We start from the raw sequence: 20,625 nt of genomic DNA on the forward strand, positions 1-20,625 counted from the left end.
AACTTGTCTCAATAATTTGTACTTGTTTAGTAAAGGATTTTTATCATGAATGATATTCTTATAATATTACTCAATACTGACTAACTTTCGCAAAACTTTAAATTTTCAGATAATAATAATTATTGTACTATTTTTATTGCTTCATATGAACTATCAATATATAATATATAAAAGTCTGAAAACAAATAAAACACTCAGCTGTCAATTCTTTTAAATACTTGTGTTTATGACATTTACATAAACTTGAGTACAATAAAATAGTTTAAATATAGAATTATATATGATCAAATGCATTTGGCATTATTAGATTTGAAAAGATTTTTAACATTTTTCATATATGTTCAGTGAATATATGTTTTCAATGAAAAATATCTTGGTAGAAATCCTTGCTCTATTTTATTAAAGAAATACCATTTTTAACAATTGACTAGTTTTGAGATTTTATCTGTAGTTATTTTATTTTAAAATGTTTTAAATTTCCTAATGAAGATTTGTTAAAGAATCAAATATGAGCTGATAGTTTTAAGGCAAGGTATTAGAATGATACAATGAATCAGCTATTTTTTAATTTGTAATCATATCTGTTTTGTTATTTGTGAGGGTTTTATTTCTTTTTAGCGGGCAATCAAAAATGCTGACGGAATTCCTGCTCTGGTTCGTTTACTAAGAAAAACACCAGATAATGAAATTAGGGAGCTAGTCACCGGAATTTTATGGAATTTATCTTCTTGTGAAGTAAGTTTTTTTCTTTTTCCATTGAAGAATTTTGTTTTGATATCATTATAATTTTAAATATTACTAATAATTTTTTTAATAAATTGTGTAGTAGTTTAAAAAAATTTTTTTTGTTTATATATATTTATGTTTTATGATACTGTGTAACATGAAAAATGTCCGAATATGCGTTTCTTGTATATTTTTAACTAAAGGTAACCAATCTGCAGTTAATTTTTCTTTACTGCTCGCCATTTTCTCAAAAATTTGCATTTTGGAATGGCAACATAATATTTTTTTTAACATAACGTAATGAATTTACAGGCGTGCAAAAATAAAAATTCATTCTTATTGACAGTGAAAACTTCACCAAGTTGATGAGATTTTATCAAACGAAACCTTATCTATCTTTCTAAGATTTTGAGGCTCTAAATGCATTAGGAAGTAAGATATATAAGAATTCAGGGGAAGCTTGACTACTTTTCTCCCACAGTATTGGTGTGTGACCATTGAGCTAACCATTTTGGTTTTCATGTATTAACCCCGTTGAAATTATGCATACCCAATTTACATGTTATGCATACCCAGGATTAACCAGATATATTACAGTATAAAAGTCATATTTTAAAACTGTTCATTTTTTACTTATAAACATTTGTTTTTTCAAACACATTTCTTTTTCCAGAATATTGATGTTTTATTCTGTTGTAATGTTATCAAGAGTCATTCCTAGAGCCTTCTCTGCCAGCCCAAATTAAACTAGTAAAACTCTCCAGTTTGCTAGTTTAAATTTTAAATATTTCTTTGGTTATGAATCCTCAAAGTATCACCCAATGATTTATTATCAATATAGCAATATGGTCTAATTTTTGCATTTTTAAATGTTTAATTTTTTTTTTACCTTGCTATTTCTTTAATTTGTAATGTATCATTTTAAATTTAATTTATTATTTTTTGTTCATATTCTATATTAGGATTTGAAACGTCCTATTATTGATGATGCCTTGAATGTGCTAGTGAACCATGTTATTATTCCTCAGTCGGGATATGATAGAAATATTCCAAATATATTTTTACATGAAATCAAGCCTAATGAGATTTACTGGTCAACAGTTTTCAGAAATGCTAGTGGAGTGTTACGGTAATATGGCTTTTCTTGAAATTTTATTAGCAATTCTTAATTTCTATATGAAGTGTCGTATATGTATTTAAACAGAGGGCATAATTTTATGCCCTCTACATGCCATTTAAACAGAGGGCTTGATTAAATGAACCTACGATTCTCAACTTTTTCATCAGATTTATTTGAAGAATAGCTTGCTTATTTGTATTTAGAGTGCCTTATATTGTATATTACTCTATTTTCCTTATAAATATTGCCCGTAGTAAGCGAAGTTAAAACAAGGTTCTCATAGGGTAGCCTGGAATTATTAGGGGTTGTGATTTTATTTCAATTTAAAAAAAACTGAATTTTTATATATATTTGAAACATAAAAACTCCTCTAACAAACCTGATAAGTCAGATAATGTTAAATAGAACAAACTGGGTTCATGTGCACCGGGAAAATAAGATTCGAGAAAAGTCAGGGAATNAAATTCAGTCGTTGAAGTAAAATAATTATATTTATTTGCGATTTTCAAAGATAAACAGAAAATTCAATCTACGCCCTAGCTGCTAATCCTTCCGCATTTTTACTTATATTAACTATTTTCTCCGATTTCGCGCACAGAAAATAAGATTTTCCGTATTTTTTATCCGTCGGCTGGATAGCTCTTATTTTCGTAATTCAGACGTCGCTGCTTCTTGTATTCTGACATGAAAACAAAACAACAAAAAAAAGAGAACAAAAATAGAGGTGTATTTGCTGTGAAAATATTTATTTGCTCATTCAATTAATCTTGTAAATTTTTATTTATTATATCTAAACAAAAACAATACAAACAAGCCTTTTAGAAATCCCAAGTCCAGACTCTACAAATATCTTGATTTTTATTCACGCGATTTTAATATCAATCATCGATTTTCGTATTTACCTGATTTAAAAGTTGCGCATTGCGATTCTTATTTACGAGATTTAAAAATCCAATATCGTGTTTTGTATTTATGCATTTTTCAAATCGCGATTTCATTATCAAACCTCGATTTTCGTATTTACCTGATTTAAAAGTTGAACGTTGCGGTTCTTATTCAGGCGATTTAAATATTGTACATTACGATTTTTACTTACGAGATTTAAAAAATCAATATCGCGATTTGTATTTACGAGCTTTTAAAACCCTATGTAGCAATTTACGCGAGCTTAAAATCCAATGTCGTGATTCGTTTTTGCGGTTGTAATTTCGCACGATTTAAAAATTATGCATCGTGATCTAAAAATTAAAAAATCGTGATTTGTATTTTCGCAATTTTTTTAATTCGATGTAGATATTCATATTTACGTGATTTAAAAGCCTCATATAGGGATTGATAATCACATGGTTTACAAGTTTAAAAATCACACTTTTTTGTCAAATTTTTGTTTATATATATATATATTTCTTTTTTCTTGGATTTCCTCTTTTTTACTTTCTGACTACTCTCATACCTGGTTCATGTGCACCGGGAAAATAAGATTCGAGAAAAGTCAGGTAATTGTCCGGGCAAAGTGTAACTTTACTCCCGAGACCTGTCTGGAAATTTTTATCTCTATCAATTCTTGCAAATGCAGTATTTCACGCTTTTGTTTGTAGTTGCGCTAAAAAATATTAAAATTAATTGTCCAGCAGACAATCACTTTGTACTATTGAGATTTTCTTCTATGTTAGCATTTCTGAAGATTCGTGAATCATTCAAAACTATTCTGTCTTCACATTATAAGAATGATGCTTTAAAAACAGTAGTAGAGAACAATAAATTAACGACAAACCATTGGTTGACTCTAGATTTCTATTTGCATCTCCCTCTGGAATCTAGCAAAAATTCTCAAACTTTCAGACATTTCGAATGACAAACTACATATTAGCGTTTTTTTTTCCTAAAAGACTTTTGTTTCCTTTCTACACTGTTTTCTTTGCTTATGACGCCTACCTATGACGGACATGTCGTTGGGAAGCTGATGGTTTTGGTGCATTGTTTAATTTGTAGATCAGTATCGCAATTCTAGAACTTCAGGATCGTTCACTAATAAAGTTTTTCATCTATCAGACAGTTGATAACAGAGCCTCAGCACTAAGTTACTTTCATCTTCCTTTTTGAATAAACATAAAATTTATTAAAAATTCTAAATTTTGTGAAGTTTGATCGACATGACTGTCTCTTAATTGCGTATAATATTAAAGTTTTTCCTAATGTATTTGGGTCATTCTCACTGAAAAGATATAAATAGACTAAAAAATTTTCTTAAATTAAAGTAATTAAAAAAGTGATAAAAATTACATAAATGCCTTTATTTATTTTTGTTATATGTCCTTATAATAATGGTCAAGTTTTCTATTTTATTTTTTAGAAGATTTAAAATATTTTAAATTCTGCCTTGTCCACGGAGGAGATGTAATAGTCAACGGAGGAGACATTTTATGTTATAAAATATAAAATGTCAATGAAGACTAATTCATTAATTATTGGGCACAACTGATATGAGTTTAACATTAATAAGTAAATAATAAAATATTTCATTATTAGAGATAGAGCTACTTCCAATTAATCATGCTGCTATGAAAGGAAACATCCGTTTTGAACCTAGGTGTACAATTTTTTAAGTAACTCTTACTGAATATTAATAAATTAAAGTGTAAAGACTATTGAAATAAAAATTCAGACTCCACATGAAAGTTGAGTGTTGAGGGTACTCTTTTATGAACATTATATGCAATGAAAGTAAACATACTGTCATCCAAATAACATTTTTGTTTTTTCTCTTTTCTTGTTATTGCTTCTTTTTTCCCTGGGCACAAACGGCTTGTTCTATCAATTTCTGGAAATTCAAGTACATTTAATCACGATTTTTCTGTTAAATCTTTTTCTGATACAGATTTTAAAGTTTCTTGCTCTTTTTTTACTTTCTTCAGACAATATAGGGTTTTCTTTTAATTTCTATCTAGCTTGTCTCATACTAAGTTTCTTCTGTTCCCTTCTCTTTTGCATTTGAACATTTGATTGCTTTCTTTTTTTACATTTTGGTTCTGCATTTTTTTCCTAAAATTTGAAGAGAAAAAAATTTTAAATATCACTGAAATTATTTAGAAAAATTGCCAATATTTACTTGTCCGATAAAAAAAAAGTTAAACTTAATTGATTTTCTTTAAGAATACAAAAAAAAATAACACATTTGTTCAATTTTAAAAAATATCAATTAAAAGAAAATAGTTTTTTAATTATTAAAATTGTATTATGGTTATCTAACACATTGTCTCTTCCATTGACTGTGTCTTCTCCTCCGTGGACTTGTTATGTCCACGGAGGAGACAAAAACTAGTTCTTGAATTTTACTGATTTTTAATTTTAAAGTTACAAAAATGGGGCAGTTCTTTTTATTAAATATACTATTTTTGCAATCTAAAATTCATCTATCAAAAATAAAATAATTTTCTCTTACCTTCTTTATGATGTCCACGGAGTATACGGTGAGAACTTTGCCAAACCCCAGTTGAACACAACAATCCAAAACTGACACCAAAGAGAACAAAAACAACTGATAGTTAACATTAGAAAATGGAATGGTTACCTTTCCCAGCAGCTGTCTTATAGGGATTTCACATATGCTGTCCTTTATTGCATATTTACCGAACTATATTAATTGTCCATGGAAGGAGATTTCATTTTTGATGGACAAAGTTTACTAGTCATTTATTTTATAAAAAAAAATAAATTTTTTTGAGAAAAAAAAATTAAATAAAAAGTTACTATAAACATTTAACTAGGTAGAACTACAATAATCATTAAAATAACATTTCAATTGTTTAATAGCCATTAAAAATTATTTTGTGTCACAGACATAGGGACGTCCACGGAAGGGATTTTGAAGTTTTGTTTATTAAAAAATAAGAATGAAATATTAAATACATTTAGCAGAAATGCATATGATTCGTTAGTTAGAACTTTTCAAAAAATGATGAAGAAAAATATTAAGAAATCTGCTGTATTTCCTAATATTTATTACTAAGGGACTTAAAAAATCACCTTTTTGTGAGAATGACCCATTTGTGATCTTACGAAATTTTAGTTCTCTGGAATTATTTTATGAAAAAAATTTAAACTTCAAATGAGTTTTCAATTCAGTACAAGTATAGGGGCCCTTCACTTATCTAATATTTTAAGCATATGCAGCAACAAATTTTATATGAATTAAATTTTATTTCAAAAAATTGATATTAAAAATTTAATGATCGCAAAAGTGTAAAACTAAAGGTTGGTGCTATTTGTGTTCTTTTTCTGGTTCAAAACTGTTATATATCTTTGACTTGTTAAAATTGTTCAATTCTTGTTATCGTCAAATTTATTTTCTCTTTGTTTGTTATAGTAATGTCAGTTCTGCTGGTGAGTATGCAAGAAAAAAGCTGCGGTCCTGTGAAGGCTTGATCGAAGCTATGGTATACCTAGTGAGATCAGCTATTGGCAAAAATGACATAGATACAAATTGTGTAGAGAATTGTGTATGTGTGTTGAGAAATCTGTCTTATCGACTACAAGAAATAGAAGATCCTGATTATGACAAGCACCTTTACCCCACAAGTATGCAGTCTCGTGCTAGTGCTCCCTTGAAAGGTATATTTTTATTATCCTTTTGTTGAGTTTTTTTTTCAGAGCGGATAAAAAGAAAGTGTATGATTTGAATTAAATCAATATTTTTATTTTAATGTAGCTGTTGGAGATCATTTAGGATGCTTCGGTGGTACAAACAAAAAGAAAAAAGATGCTACAGAAAAAGAAAGAAGAGAAGCTGTTCCTCTAACAAAAAATCCTATTAGCGAGTCTGATCCAGCTAGTGGTTTTGCTCTACTGTGGCAGCCAGAAGTTGCACAGCTATATATTTCCCTTTTAACTGAGTGTTCAAATCCTGAAACATTAGAGGCAGCTGCCGGTGCAATTATGAATCTTGCTGCTTGTTATTGGGAAGTAAGTACAGTTAACAACCTTTTTTCCAAAATATTTTTATGTATAATAAAATGTAAAAATTTCTTTTTATTTATTTGACCGATTTCACATGATTCATTAATGTGATATTTTGCACATGTGTTAATAGTTAGCTTTGTTATATATCTTGTTTTGTCTCTTTATTTTGCCTACTGTTTTTGAAAGTACAAAACTGTGAAGAAGTAACCATTTCTTGTTCTTCCTTCTTTATATTCAATATTTGGACATTTATAATGTCGCAGTGTCCGACTTTTCATTCATGCATAGCTGTCAACTCTACTGCATTTTCCAGTAGACTACTGGATTTTGCCAGTTTCTCCTGGTCTGCTGCTTTAATTAAAATCCTCCTGGTTTTTGTACATTTTAGAAAAATCCCTAAAATTGAGTAACTTTCGTAAAAAAAAGTTCCCTATTGAAATAGAATTTTTCTACACATTATTGCTTGTACACATTATTTAAATAAATATTACTAATACATAATGAAGCAAAGCTTATTTATAGAAATTAGTTCAATACTTTGATAATAACTGTTTCAAAATGTTCAGTTTATTTGGAAAATATTGCAATTTTTCTTTTTTGATGACTATAAAAATCCCTGAAATTCCCTATGTTTAAAATATTTAGTACATTATGAAACAATTATGAAATTTATATTTCGTAAAATTTACTACATTTTTTCCTATCCAAGTTGGCAGCTATGTTCATGCCATTAGATGGAAGTTTAAAAGCAATATAATTTCATATGATGTAATTTGGATAATAATTTGGTGTAATTAATGTTAATTTGTTTCAGAATTTATCGTAACAGAACAATGTGAAACTAAAAAATCTTTATTTTGTATAAGGCACTCTGAACTTTTTCCTGCTGCTATACTACTATAATAATTAGTGATTTATAATTTCTTATGGGGCAAGAAGAGTGGTTTTGTGGCAAGCACAGAGTTGATTTAACTATTGAACCAGCTTCCTTGTTTCTGGATTCATTTGCTTACAATAATTTTTCCATTTTCATTAAGATTGCTAATAGCTTCTTTGCATGGTACCAGGATTTAAAAAAAACTGGTGGGGGGGGGGCAAGACAGTGTATTTTTCCAATTAAAAAAGTATTTAAAATAAATTTTATGATAAAAAGGAATAACATTAATAAATGGGCGGCATAAATATAAACACATATAATACTAAAGCTATATTTTAGTTCCAATGGATTTAATTTAACATAATGGAGCTATAAATATAACAATGTTCTTATTGACATATTGTTGTATTAATCAAAAAGTACTTTGAATATTTTGAATATGGATTTGTTTATTTTTTATATATAATATAGTATAATATATAATCTAAATATATAGTTTTACCAGAATAAAGGTAAGCATAATGCAATAAATGTAACAAATATTATGCCTCTTAAACAAGTTTATAAAAATAAAGTTTGAGAAGCTTTAATTTATTTTTTTTAAACTACCACACGATTAGCTAATTTGGAGCATGGCATTAGTGATGATCTATTTTATTTCGGATATTCTTAAGAGACCTTGTGATTTGATCTTAAATTTGCTCGTATTAATTTATTTTAGAATTTTTGTGCTAACTTAAATTCTACATAGCCATTTAAAAATTGCAGATTTATGTTTATTTAAAATAAATGAATTCTCATTTGCAATTAAACTCAAAATTTTAAAAAATGTGAGAGAACCATATTTTTTTATTTAACCCTATTCAAATAAGGTTATGTCAATACAAATAATTTTACTTATCAAAAAAATTTAAAAAAGTAAGTTTGCTTTTAGCCATGGTTTAAACCAACCAGCCCTGCCCAGAACCTTTTCAGAAGAAGATTAATGTTTCCTATTTACCAAGGTTTAAATTGCAGCTCGAAAATCATTGAGAAACACAATGTTTTCTTTCATAAGTTTTTAATGCATCAGCAGCAAAAAGCACTGCAGAAATTTCCCCATCCCATGTTTTCATTATTGAATCAACAATTATACCAAAACATATATAAAACAATGTTTTTTTTAATCAAATAAGTGATACTCATTTCTCATAAAGTTGTTTCAAATAAATATAAAACAGAAACTTTCATAAATATCTGGACACATGAAAAGCAGTATAATGCATATTTCTAAAACTGTGGATTCTGCTTAGACTTTTTAAGAACTTAAGTCAATTATAAAGAGATTTCAAAAAATATTCAATAATAATAATTTTAAAAGAAAGTCAAACTATAGTGAAACTGGGGATATGGTGAACACTCGGAGGTACTGTATTTTTTTAGTGGTCCCGTCTGTACTCCTATTCAAATAAGGTTATTTTCAACGCTTATAGTGAGCAGCTGAGAACTTGGAAATTCGGTTATAGTGAACACAAATTTCATTTCTCTAAATATCTTTGTCAGTCTTCCTTCTTTAAACTTGCAGGTGTTGGAACTGAAAATGAGTGCATTCTGATCTATAGCTGAAGTAAAATGAGCCATAAATGTCCTTAATCAGCCATAAATGTTTTTTTCTGCAGAAAATGTAGATAAAAAAAATCTTGCATTCTTGGCACATTATAGATAAGAAAATTGGTGAACTCTAAAATCGAATTGTGTTCAATTAAAAATCACAAATTTTTTTTCATAAAAGTGAAGTTAAAACTAATTTTTAGCTACATAAGTACTTTTTTCATTAATTTTTTAATAACTTATGTAAAATTGCCAACCCAATTTTCAATCATTCAACTGTCTTTATGCAAAAAATTTGGATATAGTGAACCATCGTTTATAGTGGACTCATTACTAAGTTCGCAGACGGTTCACTATAGCGGGGTCCGACTGTATTTTTTACTGAAAAAATATTCCTTTTTAGAATACATAAGCATTCTGTTTTTGTTTTGCCTGTTTATAAACTTAAATTTAAATCATTAACTCTAGTCAAAACTTAGCTTTATACTAATTGTTGGAGAATTATTTTACTTTATTTACAAAATGTTGAGTTAGTTCTCTTGGGAAACCATTAAAATATTCAATAAATTTTTATTAGAATGGTACTAAAGAAACTGTTTTTGTTTACGTCCTGTTGAAAAATTTGATTTTAACTAAATATGTAGTTTGTCATCTGTATTTATGAATTTTCTTATCTCCCTCTTAGCCCAGTATAGACATTAGGGCAACTGTTCGAAAAGAAAAGGGTTTACCTATTCTGGTTGAACTGCTTCGGATGGATTGTGATCGAGTAGTAGGATCAGTTGCTGGAGCTCTCCGAAACTTATCCTCAGATGCTAGAAATCGTGATTTAATTGGTAAGTTTTAAACAGTAATCAAATTTTTAATTCCCCTTTAAAAAATGAATAATTCAAATGGATTTAAGAGAATTTTTAGCTCAATCTAATTTTTAATAAAATATTTTAGCCTATGGTACTTAATTGTTTCAAGCTACAAGGTTAATATTTGTAGTAGATTCTTCAAATATCTATATTTTAAGTTTGCAAATTGTTGCTGGTCACCAAAATTTATATAACTATTTTTACATCTTACTATAATAGAATTAACTAAAAAAATTCTATATTACATTAGATACAAAGTTGGTTTATATTTTGGACAGATTTTGTTAAATACAAAAGTATTTTTAAAATGTGATAAACTTGTTTGACTTATGAACTCATTTGTATCCTAGTAATTTTTAGTTTTGCAGCTCATCAATATAAATTTCATTGCTATAATTTAATGTTTTGGCAAATCATTTTATATGCTATATTTTTATTTATAATATTCTAATTAATATATTCTATTTCAAAAAGGCATAAAAACTTAGCAAAGTATTTAATTTTTTTATATATTTTTTGTGTACCTTGTTTATACAGTACAGAACCCGTTATCCGGAAATCGGAAAACCAAAACACTGGAACGAAATTCAATAAATTTTCCCGCCTTTTTTTTTTTTTAAAAAAAAATTTCCTCATAAGATTTTAGGATTTTTCTTTCTTTTTTGAAAGATGTTTACCTTACCATCATTTTGGAAATAATCATCAGTGTATTACTTATTTCCAAAAAAAATTTTTTATAGTTGGGTTTAACAATTAAAAAAACGGCTTTTTGTAGCGATTCAGAAAACCGGAAAAATCAGTTATCTGGAATAGTGATGGTCCGGATAATCGGTTCCCTACTGTAATTTGATTTACTTTTAAGAAAATTTAAGAAGTTCATTAATTAATTAAGCAAATTAGTTAATTCGCTGATTAGTTACTAAAATATATATATAAGAAAACTGGTAACATCTAACTTAATTTTATGCCATTTTGAATTATTTTATTATTTAAATACTTGTTTTGAAGGTAAATATCTCTTGTTACAACTTTTTTTTGTGGAGTAATAGGCTTTTAGCATTAAATTAGTTCTCTGTATTTTTAAGAGCTAATTGTTTTAAGAATAGAAGCTTTCGAGTTTTCTGTTCATAAAAACTATTTCCAATTGAATATTCGATATAAATACACTTTCTGAATTATATTTTAGATTGGTAACTTTTATCAAGTTCTGATTAATGTGATTTTCTGTCAAGTTCTTTTTTCACAAAAATTTTTGACAATTCATTTTGAAATCTCATTGTTACAAAACTGCTAAACTTTGGGAATAACAAGTATACTTGAAGACCATGTCAAGAATTTTAGTATTTAAAATATAACTTAATAACCTTAATATAAACAATGAAAAATGCTTCTTATCACATATGTAGACTTATTAGGCAGAATTGAATTTTTTGAATCTGTTTTAAATGACTTTCTTATTTGCTTACAATTGTATTTATTTAATATTTGTTTGCAATGAATATCTTATCTTAAAAACTAATTTCTCATTGGTAACAATCAAGCCTGATTTGTAACATCATTCTGTTTTGTCTATGATTGTTTTAAGTTTAATGCAGTTGAGACATTTCTGACTTTTACCATTAAAGTCATTAGTATTAGTCATTTTATGGTTATTTGACAAATTCAGTGATGTCATAATTTTTTACTGCCTATCCTCTTTTGATTTCTGTTGTGTATGAGTCAGTGAATTTATTGTTCTCATAGAAAAACAATGATGCTTCCAAAGTTCTAAAATAACACTGTGCATCCCTTGTAAAATGTAGAACATAATCACCTGACATACTTCAACCATGTAGTGATCAATTTATTTGACTTGGTTTGATTGATCCTTTGGTCTTTTGGGGTACTCATTTGTATCTATGTCAATATAGGAGTCTTTTGAGTTGTCCATGCTCTTCTAGATGTGATATATGTTAAGATAGCTAATATATATGCAAATCTGCAAATCATAATAGCTAAAGTTAATTATTTTTTTAGATAATCTTATTTCATTTGTTTAATTTTTTAAATGAATTCTGCTGCACTTTACTTTCAGCATTCTGTTATTATAACTATAAAGATCTCAATTGTAGGTAATTATGCATTAAAAGATTTGCTTCTCAAATTACCAAATGGATCACCTCAGCATGATTCTGGGACTTCAGATGACACGATCGCCGCTGTTCTTGGAACATTAAATGAGGTGATTGCCAAACAAACTGATTTTGCTCGATCATTTCTGCAGTTGGGTGGTGTTGAACGATTAAATCAGATTGTTCAACAGAAAGGAACTTATTCTCCGAGAGTGGTTAAATTTGCTTCTCAGGTAGATTTTCAGTTTTGTTTTTCTTGTTAAATTTTCTCCAATATTGTGAAATGTTTTAAAATCCTTATAAATAAGTTTGCTATTATCCAATTTATAGTTGCTGTATAACATGTGGCAGAATACAGAACTTCGGGATGCCTACCTAAAGGCTGGGTTTAAAGAATCTCATTTTGTACCTAAGTCAATAGCAGTTAGAAATTCACTTTCATCTCCTACTGGAGCAAATAGCACATTGAATCGTCCAGTCAGCACACAAGGTGGAACAAAATATGAAGATCGTACTTTGCCTCATGGAACAGAGCTAAATTCAACAGCAGGTAAATAAAATTGTTTTTGATTTTTTATCAGCTTTTCATATAATAAGTATTTTGCTCTAATATAATTTGATTCTTTCTTTCTTTTCAGCATCTATTCCTTATAGTAGGGTAAGTTAAACAATCTGTTTTTAATATTTTGGTATTCTGTTCTAAGTATTATGTGTCTAAGAGCTTCAAATTTTTATTGAACTCAATTTGTTCACTTTTTAGTCAGAAGAATTACCGTTAAGTGAACTAAGCCATAGCACAGAACCGCCTTCCCAATCTCAAGCTCACAGACCACACATGGGTGTGTTTCCTCCTGGAATGGTAAATTTAGTCAACTGTTCATTAGTTACCTGAATTATTAAACCTCTTTAGAAATTTAGTTATGTTAAACTATTATCTAAAATTTTAAAAAAAGAAATTAAAATTAATTTATTTTAATTCATTTTAAAATATCTAGATTGTGTTACATGTTTTGAAGTGTTATAACTTTGGTTAAAATAACAAAAGAAAAGATTTTTGTTTCATTATAATAAAATATATTTGTTTTAAAACCGCAGATACTGTCATTGATAAGATATTGGATTGCAAAATCAAATTCCGAAAATGGAATCATTACAACATAAACATGTTATAAACTTTTTTAAGTTCATGTGTTCTTCTTTGGATTTCTCGTCCAAATTTTCATTGTTATATAGTTTTCATTCTCGCACCTATGTTTGACACACACACTCCCAATCGCTCAAATTTAGAGGCTGAGCAAGGCATTAGGGTTAGTGTAAGATTGTGTTCGTTAGCATACCAATGATCACATATAAATTCTGAAGATGTAGGAATTGCAACTTGGCGGCACGTGTATAGCCTTTTTCTTTTAAAAGAATTGACTGTTCATGCTCAAGAAATCAAAAGTATGAAATTATGGGGGGAACTTAGATGGCACTTCTATTGAGTAATATCGATATCATACTTAGTATACTCATTCCACAAACTTAAGAATTCTAAGCAAATTGTTTTTACAAAAATATTAATCTTAAAAATAGGTGTAGACCCCTTTCTTTTTCCCTTAATTGCATGTGCCTTGTCTTGTCCGAGGCGTGCCTATGGAAAGTAGCGTGCGTCTATGGCGAATCTCGTACTGGCGTCCTTCCTAAAATATTTATTCTCATTTTTTTAAACAATGCAAAATTAAAGCATTGTTTGAAGTAATTAACCCTTTTGGCAATATTGTGAAAAGATTGCTTTGTATTTAAATAATAAATAAGAATTAACTATCATAAAATTATCTCATTTTAATGGTAATGCAATCATGTGTATTTAAAATGATCATTGGTTAGAAATAAAAAGTCTGTTTTATCATATGTATAGAAGAGTCTATTGTGTTTTTTCAGTTGTCAATAAAAAATCTGACAAATTAAACAATTATATTTTAAAGTTTTGCAAATATAATTTGGTAACAAAAATACCCACATACAACAAATGTAGCTCTTGATTAAAGAACTATAACACAACCTGGTGCTTTCTCAATATTTTTAAAATTAAAACTGATTTTTTTTTGGAAATTGATTTTTTTTATTTTTATTTTAAGTAATCTTGTTTAGCTGACATTGAACTTGTCGTAATATAATAAATTTTTTAAATATAACAGTGTAAATAATTAAGATTTGTTATGGCAATAAATAAAATAGCTACAATCAATTTATGTATTTTGCTTCATTTATTTACTATTTAATTAAAAAAAAACTATTCTTATCTTTTAATATAATTAAGTTTTACAAGCATTATATAATATCAGATAGTAAGAAAAAATCTGCATATTACTTACAAAACTCAGACTAAGTAGTGACAATAATACATCTTTAATGGGAAATAAATTTGAGGAAGTTGACATTTTATTTTAAAAATATCTAGAAGTAATTAATTTGCTAACAGTGAAAATAAAGCATAAAGTAAAGAAATAGACCGGAATATGAAAAATCCATTATAAAAATGTTTCACAATGGAACAAATTAGAGATAAAGAAAAATAAATAAACAGATTTGAATTATAAATTTTTAGACATTTAGTGCACAAATAAATGAACCACCCTGAATAACTCTTGATCTAATGATCAGTTCTTCACTTTCCAGGACTCAATTGTTAAGGTTCATGGGGGGTCACCTCAAACATGTTAATTAATTAGTGCCGGCAAGTTGCAAAATTAGACACTAAAATGTACTTACTGAATAAACATACCATTTTTTTGACGGATTCGGATATATGAACCTCAAAATGGTCCTCATTGTTTGGACAAAACAGCAATTGAACCTCTTAATGCTGATTTTACTTTTTTCGTATTTGCCAGAGCTACAGCAGGCCACAGCTAGCTAACAATTTTGGGGGAAATATAGTAGTTAGATATAAAACATTTTACTAAACAAAGCATATTTGCCGTCCTTAAACATTCAGTCATCAATGTCGACTGTGCAGAAAATATACTGTGTCGACTGTGTGTGTCGGCATGCCCTGTGCAGAAAATATATAAAGCAAACCATCTTCTTAGGGGGGAAAAACTTGTTCCCTCCCTCCCCATAAATTTCTTTCAGGCTACGCCTATGTTACAACTCAATGTTAATTTTTGTCAACATTAAAATGTGCTTTTTTTTATGTGAATAAGTGCAAAAATAGCCTTTTACTACATTTTTGAATGGAGCAAATTAGTTAAATAATATTCGTAGTCAAATTACTTAAATCAAGTATAGTTTTGTAGAATTTTTGCTTTTGAAAGTCCCAATTATAAATAATTTGAGCAAATCTTCTAACTTGTTTTCTCTTTTTTGTTCTATAGTAACACTTTTTGTTTTGATAGTTTTACTATTCAATAGCTCTTTTTGTCACTATTTCCTATGTTTTTTTTTTTTTTTTTTTNTTAAGAAGAGGGTTTTTTTTTTTTTTTTTGGTTTTTTTCAATTTTTTCACTTCTCTTTAATTTATTCACTTCTTTTTCAAGAAAATTTTGACCAATTAAGGAATTTCGTAATGATGAAAAGTAGTATTCAAAGGCGGGTGTATAATAAGGTCGCTAATTTAAAAACCCTCTAAACAACCTAGGTACCGATTCATCTTTTGAACTCAAATATATAAATATCTACTAAATTGCGTTAGAAATTGAATTAAAAATTTACTTTTGAATATTTTTTTTATAAATGTTATGTATGTTTAGTATTTTAAGTTGAACTTGGTAGCTATGGCATTATTGCATAATGTAGTTACCATTATCTCATGTCCGCAATTATATTATAGATAGTATTAGATATGTTAATGTTACTTTTTTATAAAAGTATGTTCACTAGTTGCATTACTATTTGTATAAATTGCCTTATATGCTTAATATTCATCCTGTTTTAGCCCCCTCATGGGTACTAACTTTTCCTTCCTTTGGAGCTTTCCAATTGAATGGTAATGGTTAAATAATTATTGTGCATGACAAAGTTTCTATTCTTTTTTCTTTGCATGCTTTCTTATCTGCTTGGTAATTACCTTAAAGCCCTTATTTTTTCCTCAAATAAAAATGTATTGTATACTAACAAATATTTGCTGATTCTAACTTAATATTTATTGTAAATATCTGTATTTCTAGTTACTGTGCTCAAAACATTTTGCTTTGAAATTGTAGCTTTTTACAGGTTTGAGGAATCAACGTCAAATTACAAACAGAAATAGTGTTTTTGAATACCGTATGCCGAAAAATGTAGCTATAAATTTGAGGCTTGTAACTATTACTTTCGTTACTATATGCAATAACTGCACAAAATTCTGTATGCCTAACTTAAATATTTGAAATATGAACATTTTTATAAAAAAAAAAAAAAAAAATTCGTCTCGCTTTTTTTTTCTTGCTATAACTTTAAAATAAATTCTAGATGAGTAACATACCCTTTGTATAACTCTTTAAATATTTATTTTAAGGAGTTGGATGTGTACAACTAAGCTTGTTGCTGTTTCTTTAATGATATGCACAATGCTCAGGATGTTACGAATCGGTTCATGGTGCAACCGTATTATGTACTTCGTATGTTATGGTAGCGTTGTGGATGTTCATATTATTTATTCTATCAAGCAGTGGTATGCTTGTTTATTTCTCTTAAGGTGTAACGTTTGCTAGGAAACCCCCGTGCTTTGGCGCGTATGTATTTTTGCCTTCACAGCCATTTGTAAAATAGTCATCTTCGTATTAAGTTGGAAGTAATTTATTGTTCAAACTGCACAAATGATGTATTTATTGCTCCTTCATCACTATGCCTAAATAACTCTGCTTCCAGCAAAAAGAGAGAGAGAGAGAACAACTTTAATTACTCATATTTTGTGCAGTCTTCAACAAGTTTTTTTTTTTTTAATTTTAATACAATAGTTTTGTAATTAATTTAAAGTTGCTCAGAAAATTTTGTTTAACCTTATTGAATATTTTTATAGTAGCAAAAAAAATACATAAAAAAAATTAGTTTTTTATAAACATGTCCATATCTCCATAAATATTTAAGCTAGATTTACGGAATTTTGTGCCATTATTACATATAGTGTAATTTCCTGATCCAGTAATTTCCTAATCCAACATTTTATACAGAGCCTGAAGAAATAAATCTTAAAATTTTTGGTACAACGACATTTTTAAAATTTTTGTTTTGGCTTCTAGCAATTAATGTGACTTTAATTTAATCTCATGAACTTGCATATAAGATTATGTTTGCATAATGTCCAACTTTTCTATCCATAAAATAAATTTAAAACAAATTTATTTCAACAGTTGAAAAGTATGAATTAAACTTGCATTTCAACTCTAGAAATATTGTGCTCATCCTTGTGTATACAATGTTTTTTTATGGTAAAGTGCTTGCTTCTAAAAAGTGTTGTTAATCTGTGGAAGATATACATCTTAACTTTTTAAAACTATTAATGTGTTTTATTTTGCCATAAAGAATGTTTAAATAAGTGCTTTATGATCTTTTTAAACAAATATTTATTTTTAAGTGAGGTACAACCTCCGAACTTCTAATTACAAGAACTTTGGATTCTCAAAAAAATTCCATTTGTTTTTCATAGCTATATCAAAATTTAATTTTTCCAAACAATAGAACCCATGTACAAAAAAGAAATACTGATATTTTTTTCTGTGCTCTAGTTTCTTATTTTATATTAGATACACCTGGGGGAAAATGCAAAATTCGGCCTTTTTTAAAAAAATAATACAAGAAAGCCACCATCTTAAAGAGTTTTTTAAAAAAAAACTGAGACTAACTCTCAAAGGATTAATAATCGTGGCATGGCATGTTATTCCTCTCCTATTTGGTAAGCAGGTATGATGCTTTATTAATTTAAATTATAACATTGATTCTCTATTTAAGGAATATTAGGCAGGTGTTTTTATCTTCTGTTCCTTTGCTCTTTATCTTCTCTTTCTTTGCTCTTTAATAAGCAACAGGAAAAAAAATAGTTTCTTTTATTTCCTTTCTTTGTGTAACAGTATGGAGATTCACAACATTTAATTAACTCATTTGATGTTTATAAATTCATCTTTTTTTCTTCCCCTTTTAGAGTATTTTTTTTATTTTTTATTATAAGAAATAATTTTGAGCATCTGTATCTTCCATCTGACTCATTACCTTGATTACATAAGAACTCTTTCAAAAACAATTTCTTGGCCCATAAATTTAGTATATTAAGGTTGAATTTTCTTAAAGATGTAGAATTATATTACACTTTTTTTACAAGTAGTTAAGATTTTTAAGCAAATTCAATTTCATAGTTTATTCTATTTTTTCTCCTTTCATCTTTGAATATTTCTTTGCACTTTTGATTGTTTGCTGTTTTTAATATGTGAGTATCTGTTGCTTGTTGAAATTTGTAAGTTAATGACATTTATTTTTTTATGTTGACTGGTATTGTCACTTAGATTCTTTTTATTTATTGCAATGCATGTATTTTAGTTTATTTTAATGCATGGCGATGTTACTTTATTAGATCCAAAATAATTGCATTTAAAAAATCTATTTGAATAGGAGCAAGCACGTTCCCCTGCTGATCCAGTTTATGCTCAGGTAAACAAAAGGCGAAACAAAGAACAAAGGACTCATTCTGATCTCCCTAAACAGCAACTTCTTACCAATGATCAACCGGATGGAATGCCAGCTGGTGACTCATGGGTGTGAGTCCTGTTCTTGCTTCCTAATATGTTCATGCTGAGAGCTCATAGTGCCTGAGCTCACAAACTGTACCATCTTGTTGATAGAGACAATTAGAGAGTAAAAATTTTACTTAGAAAATATCTCTCCTCGCAGCTGGTTTGTTCAGTTACGGGTGATAGACAGTCAGGATGCGTGTCGTCAGTGGTGTATACTGGTGTTGCGAGCAATGAACCATTTTAAGAATGGTAGCTCGCTACGTGCCTCCTAATTTGTTTATATAAGTCAATAGAAATATATCATTGCTCCCACAAGTCTTGCCCATTGAAACAATTATTTGTGCCAACTATAGCGCTTATTTGCAGTCACAAGTAGCTCTAAAGCGCTTTCAAAGGAGTAAGCTTGGTAACACTTACATTTTCATTTTAACTTTGAGATTTGTTTACACATATACAGCTCAAAAATGACTTCAATTTTATGTTTGAGTCAGTGACATATTTCTAGGCTATCCTGCCATCAATCCAGATAGCCTTGCCTTAATACTCTACAGCAAAAGAGTGAATAAGGAACTGCCACTCAAGTCAATTCAACTTTCCATTTGAAAGTTCAAAATTTAAAGCATAATCTAATGGTGTGTAAATGTTAAAAAAAATGTGAAAATAGTAAGCCTGAGTATGTGTGCTATTGCATATAACTCATCTGAACCAAAATATTTTATGCTGGACCTTTTTGTTTAATTCATTTTGCAATATTTTACTAGCTTGCCTTTTAATAATTTTATTTTTAGCTATTTCAGTATTACCTGCAATGTTTTAGGAAGTGCATAAGTCTTTCATTACTGTTATGTGTTGTTTTTCTTTTCTACAAAAGTTTTACAAGTTTGTTGTACTCCATAAAATTTAGCATTACATTCTATGTAGTTTCATATTTCGTAATTCAAGTTTGGAGTTTCGTAGTTACCCATTTTCATGCACCATCTGTTATCTTCAATTCACCATAGGTACATAAAATACCAATTTTTATAACATAATCAAAGCATCATTTGGATATATCATCTGGTGGTTGAAATGAACAATTTGTGAAAAATCATGATACCTGAAATTCTATTCTTTCATTTGCAAGAAGGATATTTTTGAAAAATAGACATTTTATATTCAACTCATTATATTCTTTCACTGGTGCAAAATTTTGTATGTACTTTCTGTTATAAAATTGTATTATATGTAGTTTTCCTTTTCTTTTTGAATCAGTGAAAAGTTAATATGAAAATGTTGAATATATCTTGTTGGTTTTGATTTGACTCATGTTTTTGCACCAGCTTTGTAATTCATTTTATTTCTTGATAGCATTTACCCGAGGTGCTACTAAACATCAAACATGAAGAAAAACATCCCATTGGATTATTTTATGTGCAGCTTATGTATTATATTTACTTTTATTTATCAATTTGTTCTTTCGATTTAATATAAATGCATGATATTGTATTAAGTTATGTTAATGAATATAATATGTTCTTTTAAGAGCAGTCAAGTGTTTTGATTTTGAAATTGTATACTAATGAAGTTGACCTGTTTACATATTTAAGATGTTAAATTTTTAAGTCGTTTTACAAATGAAGTTGTGCATAATTCAAAAGTGTCAAAACTTGTCTAGTTGAAAAACTTGATTAATAAATTTTGTCATGCAAAGAAA

At 28.2% G+C, this 20,625-nt stretch overlaps 1 protein-coding gene across 11 annotated transcripts in view; it reads left to right on the forward strand.

Moving 5' to 3' along the window:
- LOC107454977 (adherens junction protein p120) overlaps nucleotides 1-20,625 on the forward strand; it is a 231,545-nt gene extending 210,920 nt beyond the window's left edge. For 7 of the 11 annotated variants that reach the window (XM_071188183.1, XM_071188181.1, XM_071188184.1 and 4 more), the window contains 10 exons: nucleotides 619-735; nucleotides 1,689-1,855; nucleotides 6,213-6,457; nucleotides 6,555-6,808; nucleotides 9,958-10,108; nucleotides 12,244-12,476; nucleotides 12,574-12,793; nucleotides 12,882-12,901; nucleotides 13,004-13,102; nucleotides 18,811-20,625. In XM_071188183.1, the coding sequence (XP_071044284.1) occupies nucleotides 619-735; nucleotides 1,689-1,855; nucleotides 6,213-6,457; nucleotides 6,555-6,808; nucleotides 9,958-10,108; nucleotides 12,244-12,476; nucleotides 12,574-12,793; nucleotides 12,882-12,901; nucleotides 13,004-13,102; nucleotides 18,811-18,960 (1,656 nt within the window). In that variant the 3' untranslated portion in view covers nucleotides 18,961-20,625. Of the gene's footprint in view, nucleotides 1-618; nucleotides 736-1,688; nucleotides 1,856-6,212; nucleotides 6,458-6,554; nucleotides 6,809-9,957; nucleotides 10,109-12,243; nucleotides 12,477-12,573; nucleotides 12,794-12,881; nucleotides 12,902-13,003; nucleotides 13,103-16,162; nucleotides 16,214-18,810 lie in introns of all 11 variants that reach the window. The other 4 variants (XM_071188186.1, XM_071188187.1, XM_071188185.1 and 1 more) reach the window with 1 other exon arrangement.

Source organism: Parasteatoda tepidariorum, chromosome X2, assembly GCF_043381705.1.
Source record: "Parasteatoda tepidariorum isolate YZ-2023 chromosome X2, CAS_Ptep_4.0, whole genome shotgun sequence".
Taxonomy (NCBI): Eukaryota; Metazoa; Arthropoda; class Arachnida; order Araneae; family Theridiidae; genus Parasteatoda; species Parasteatoda tepidariorum.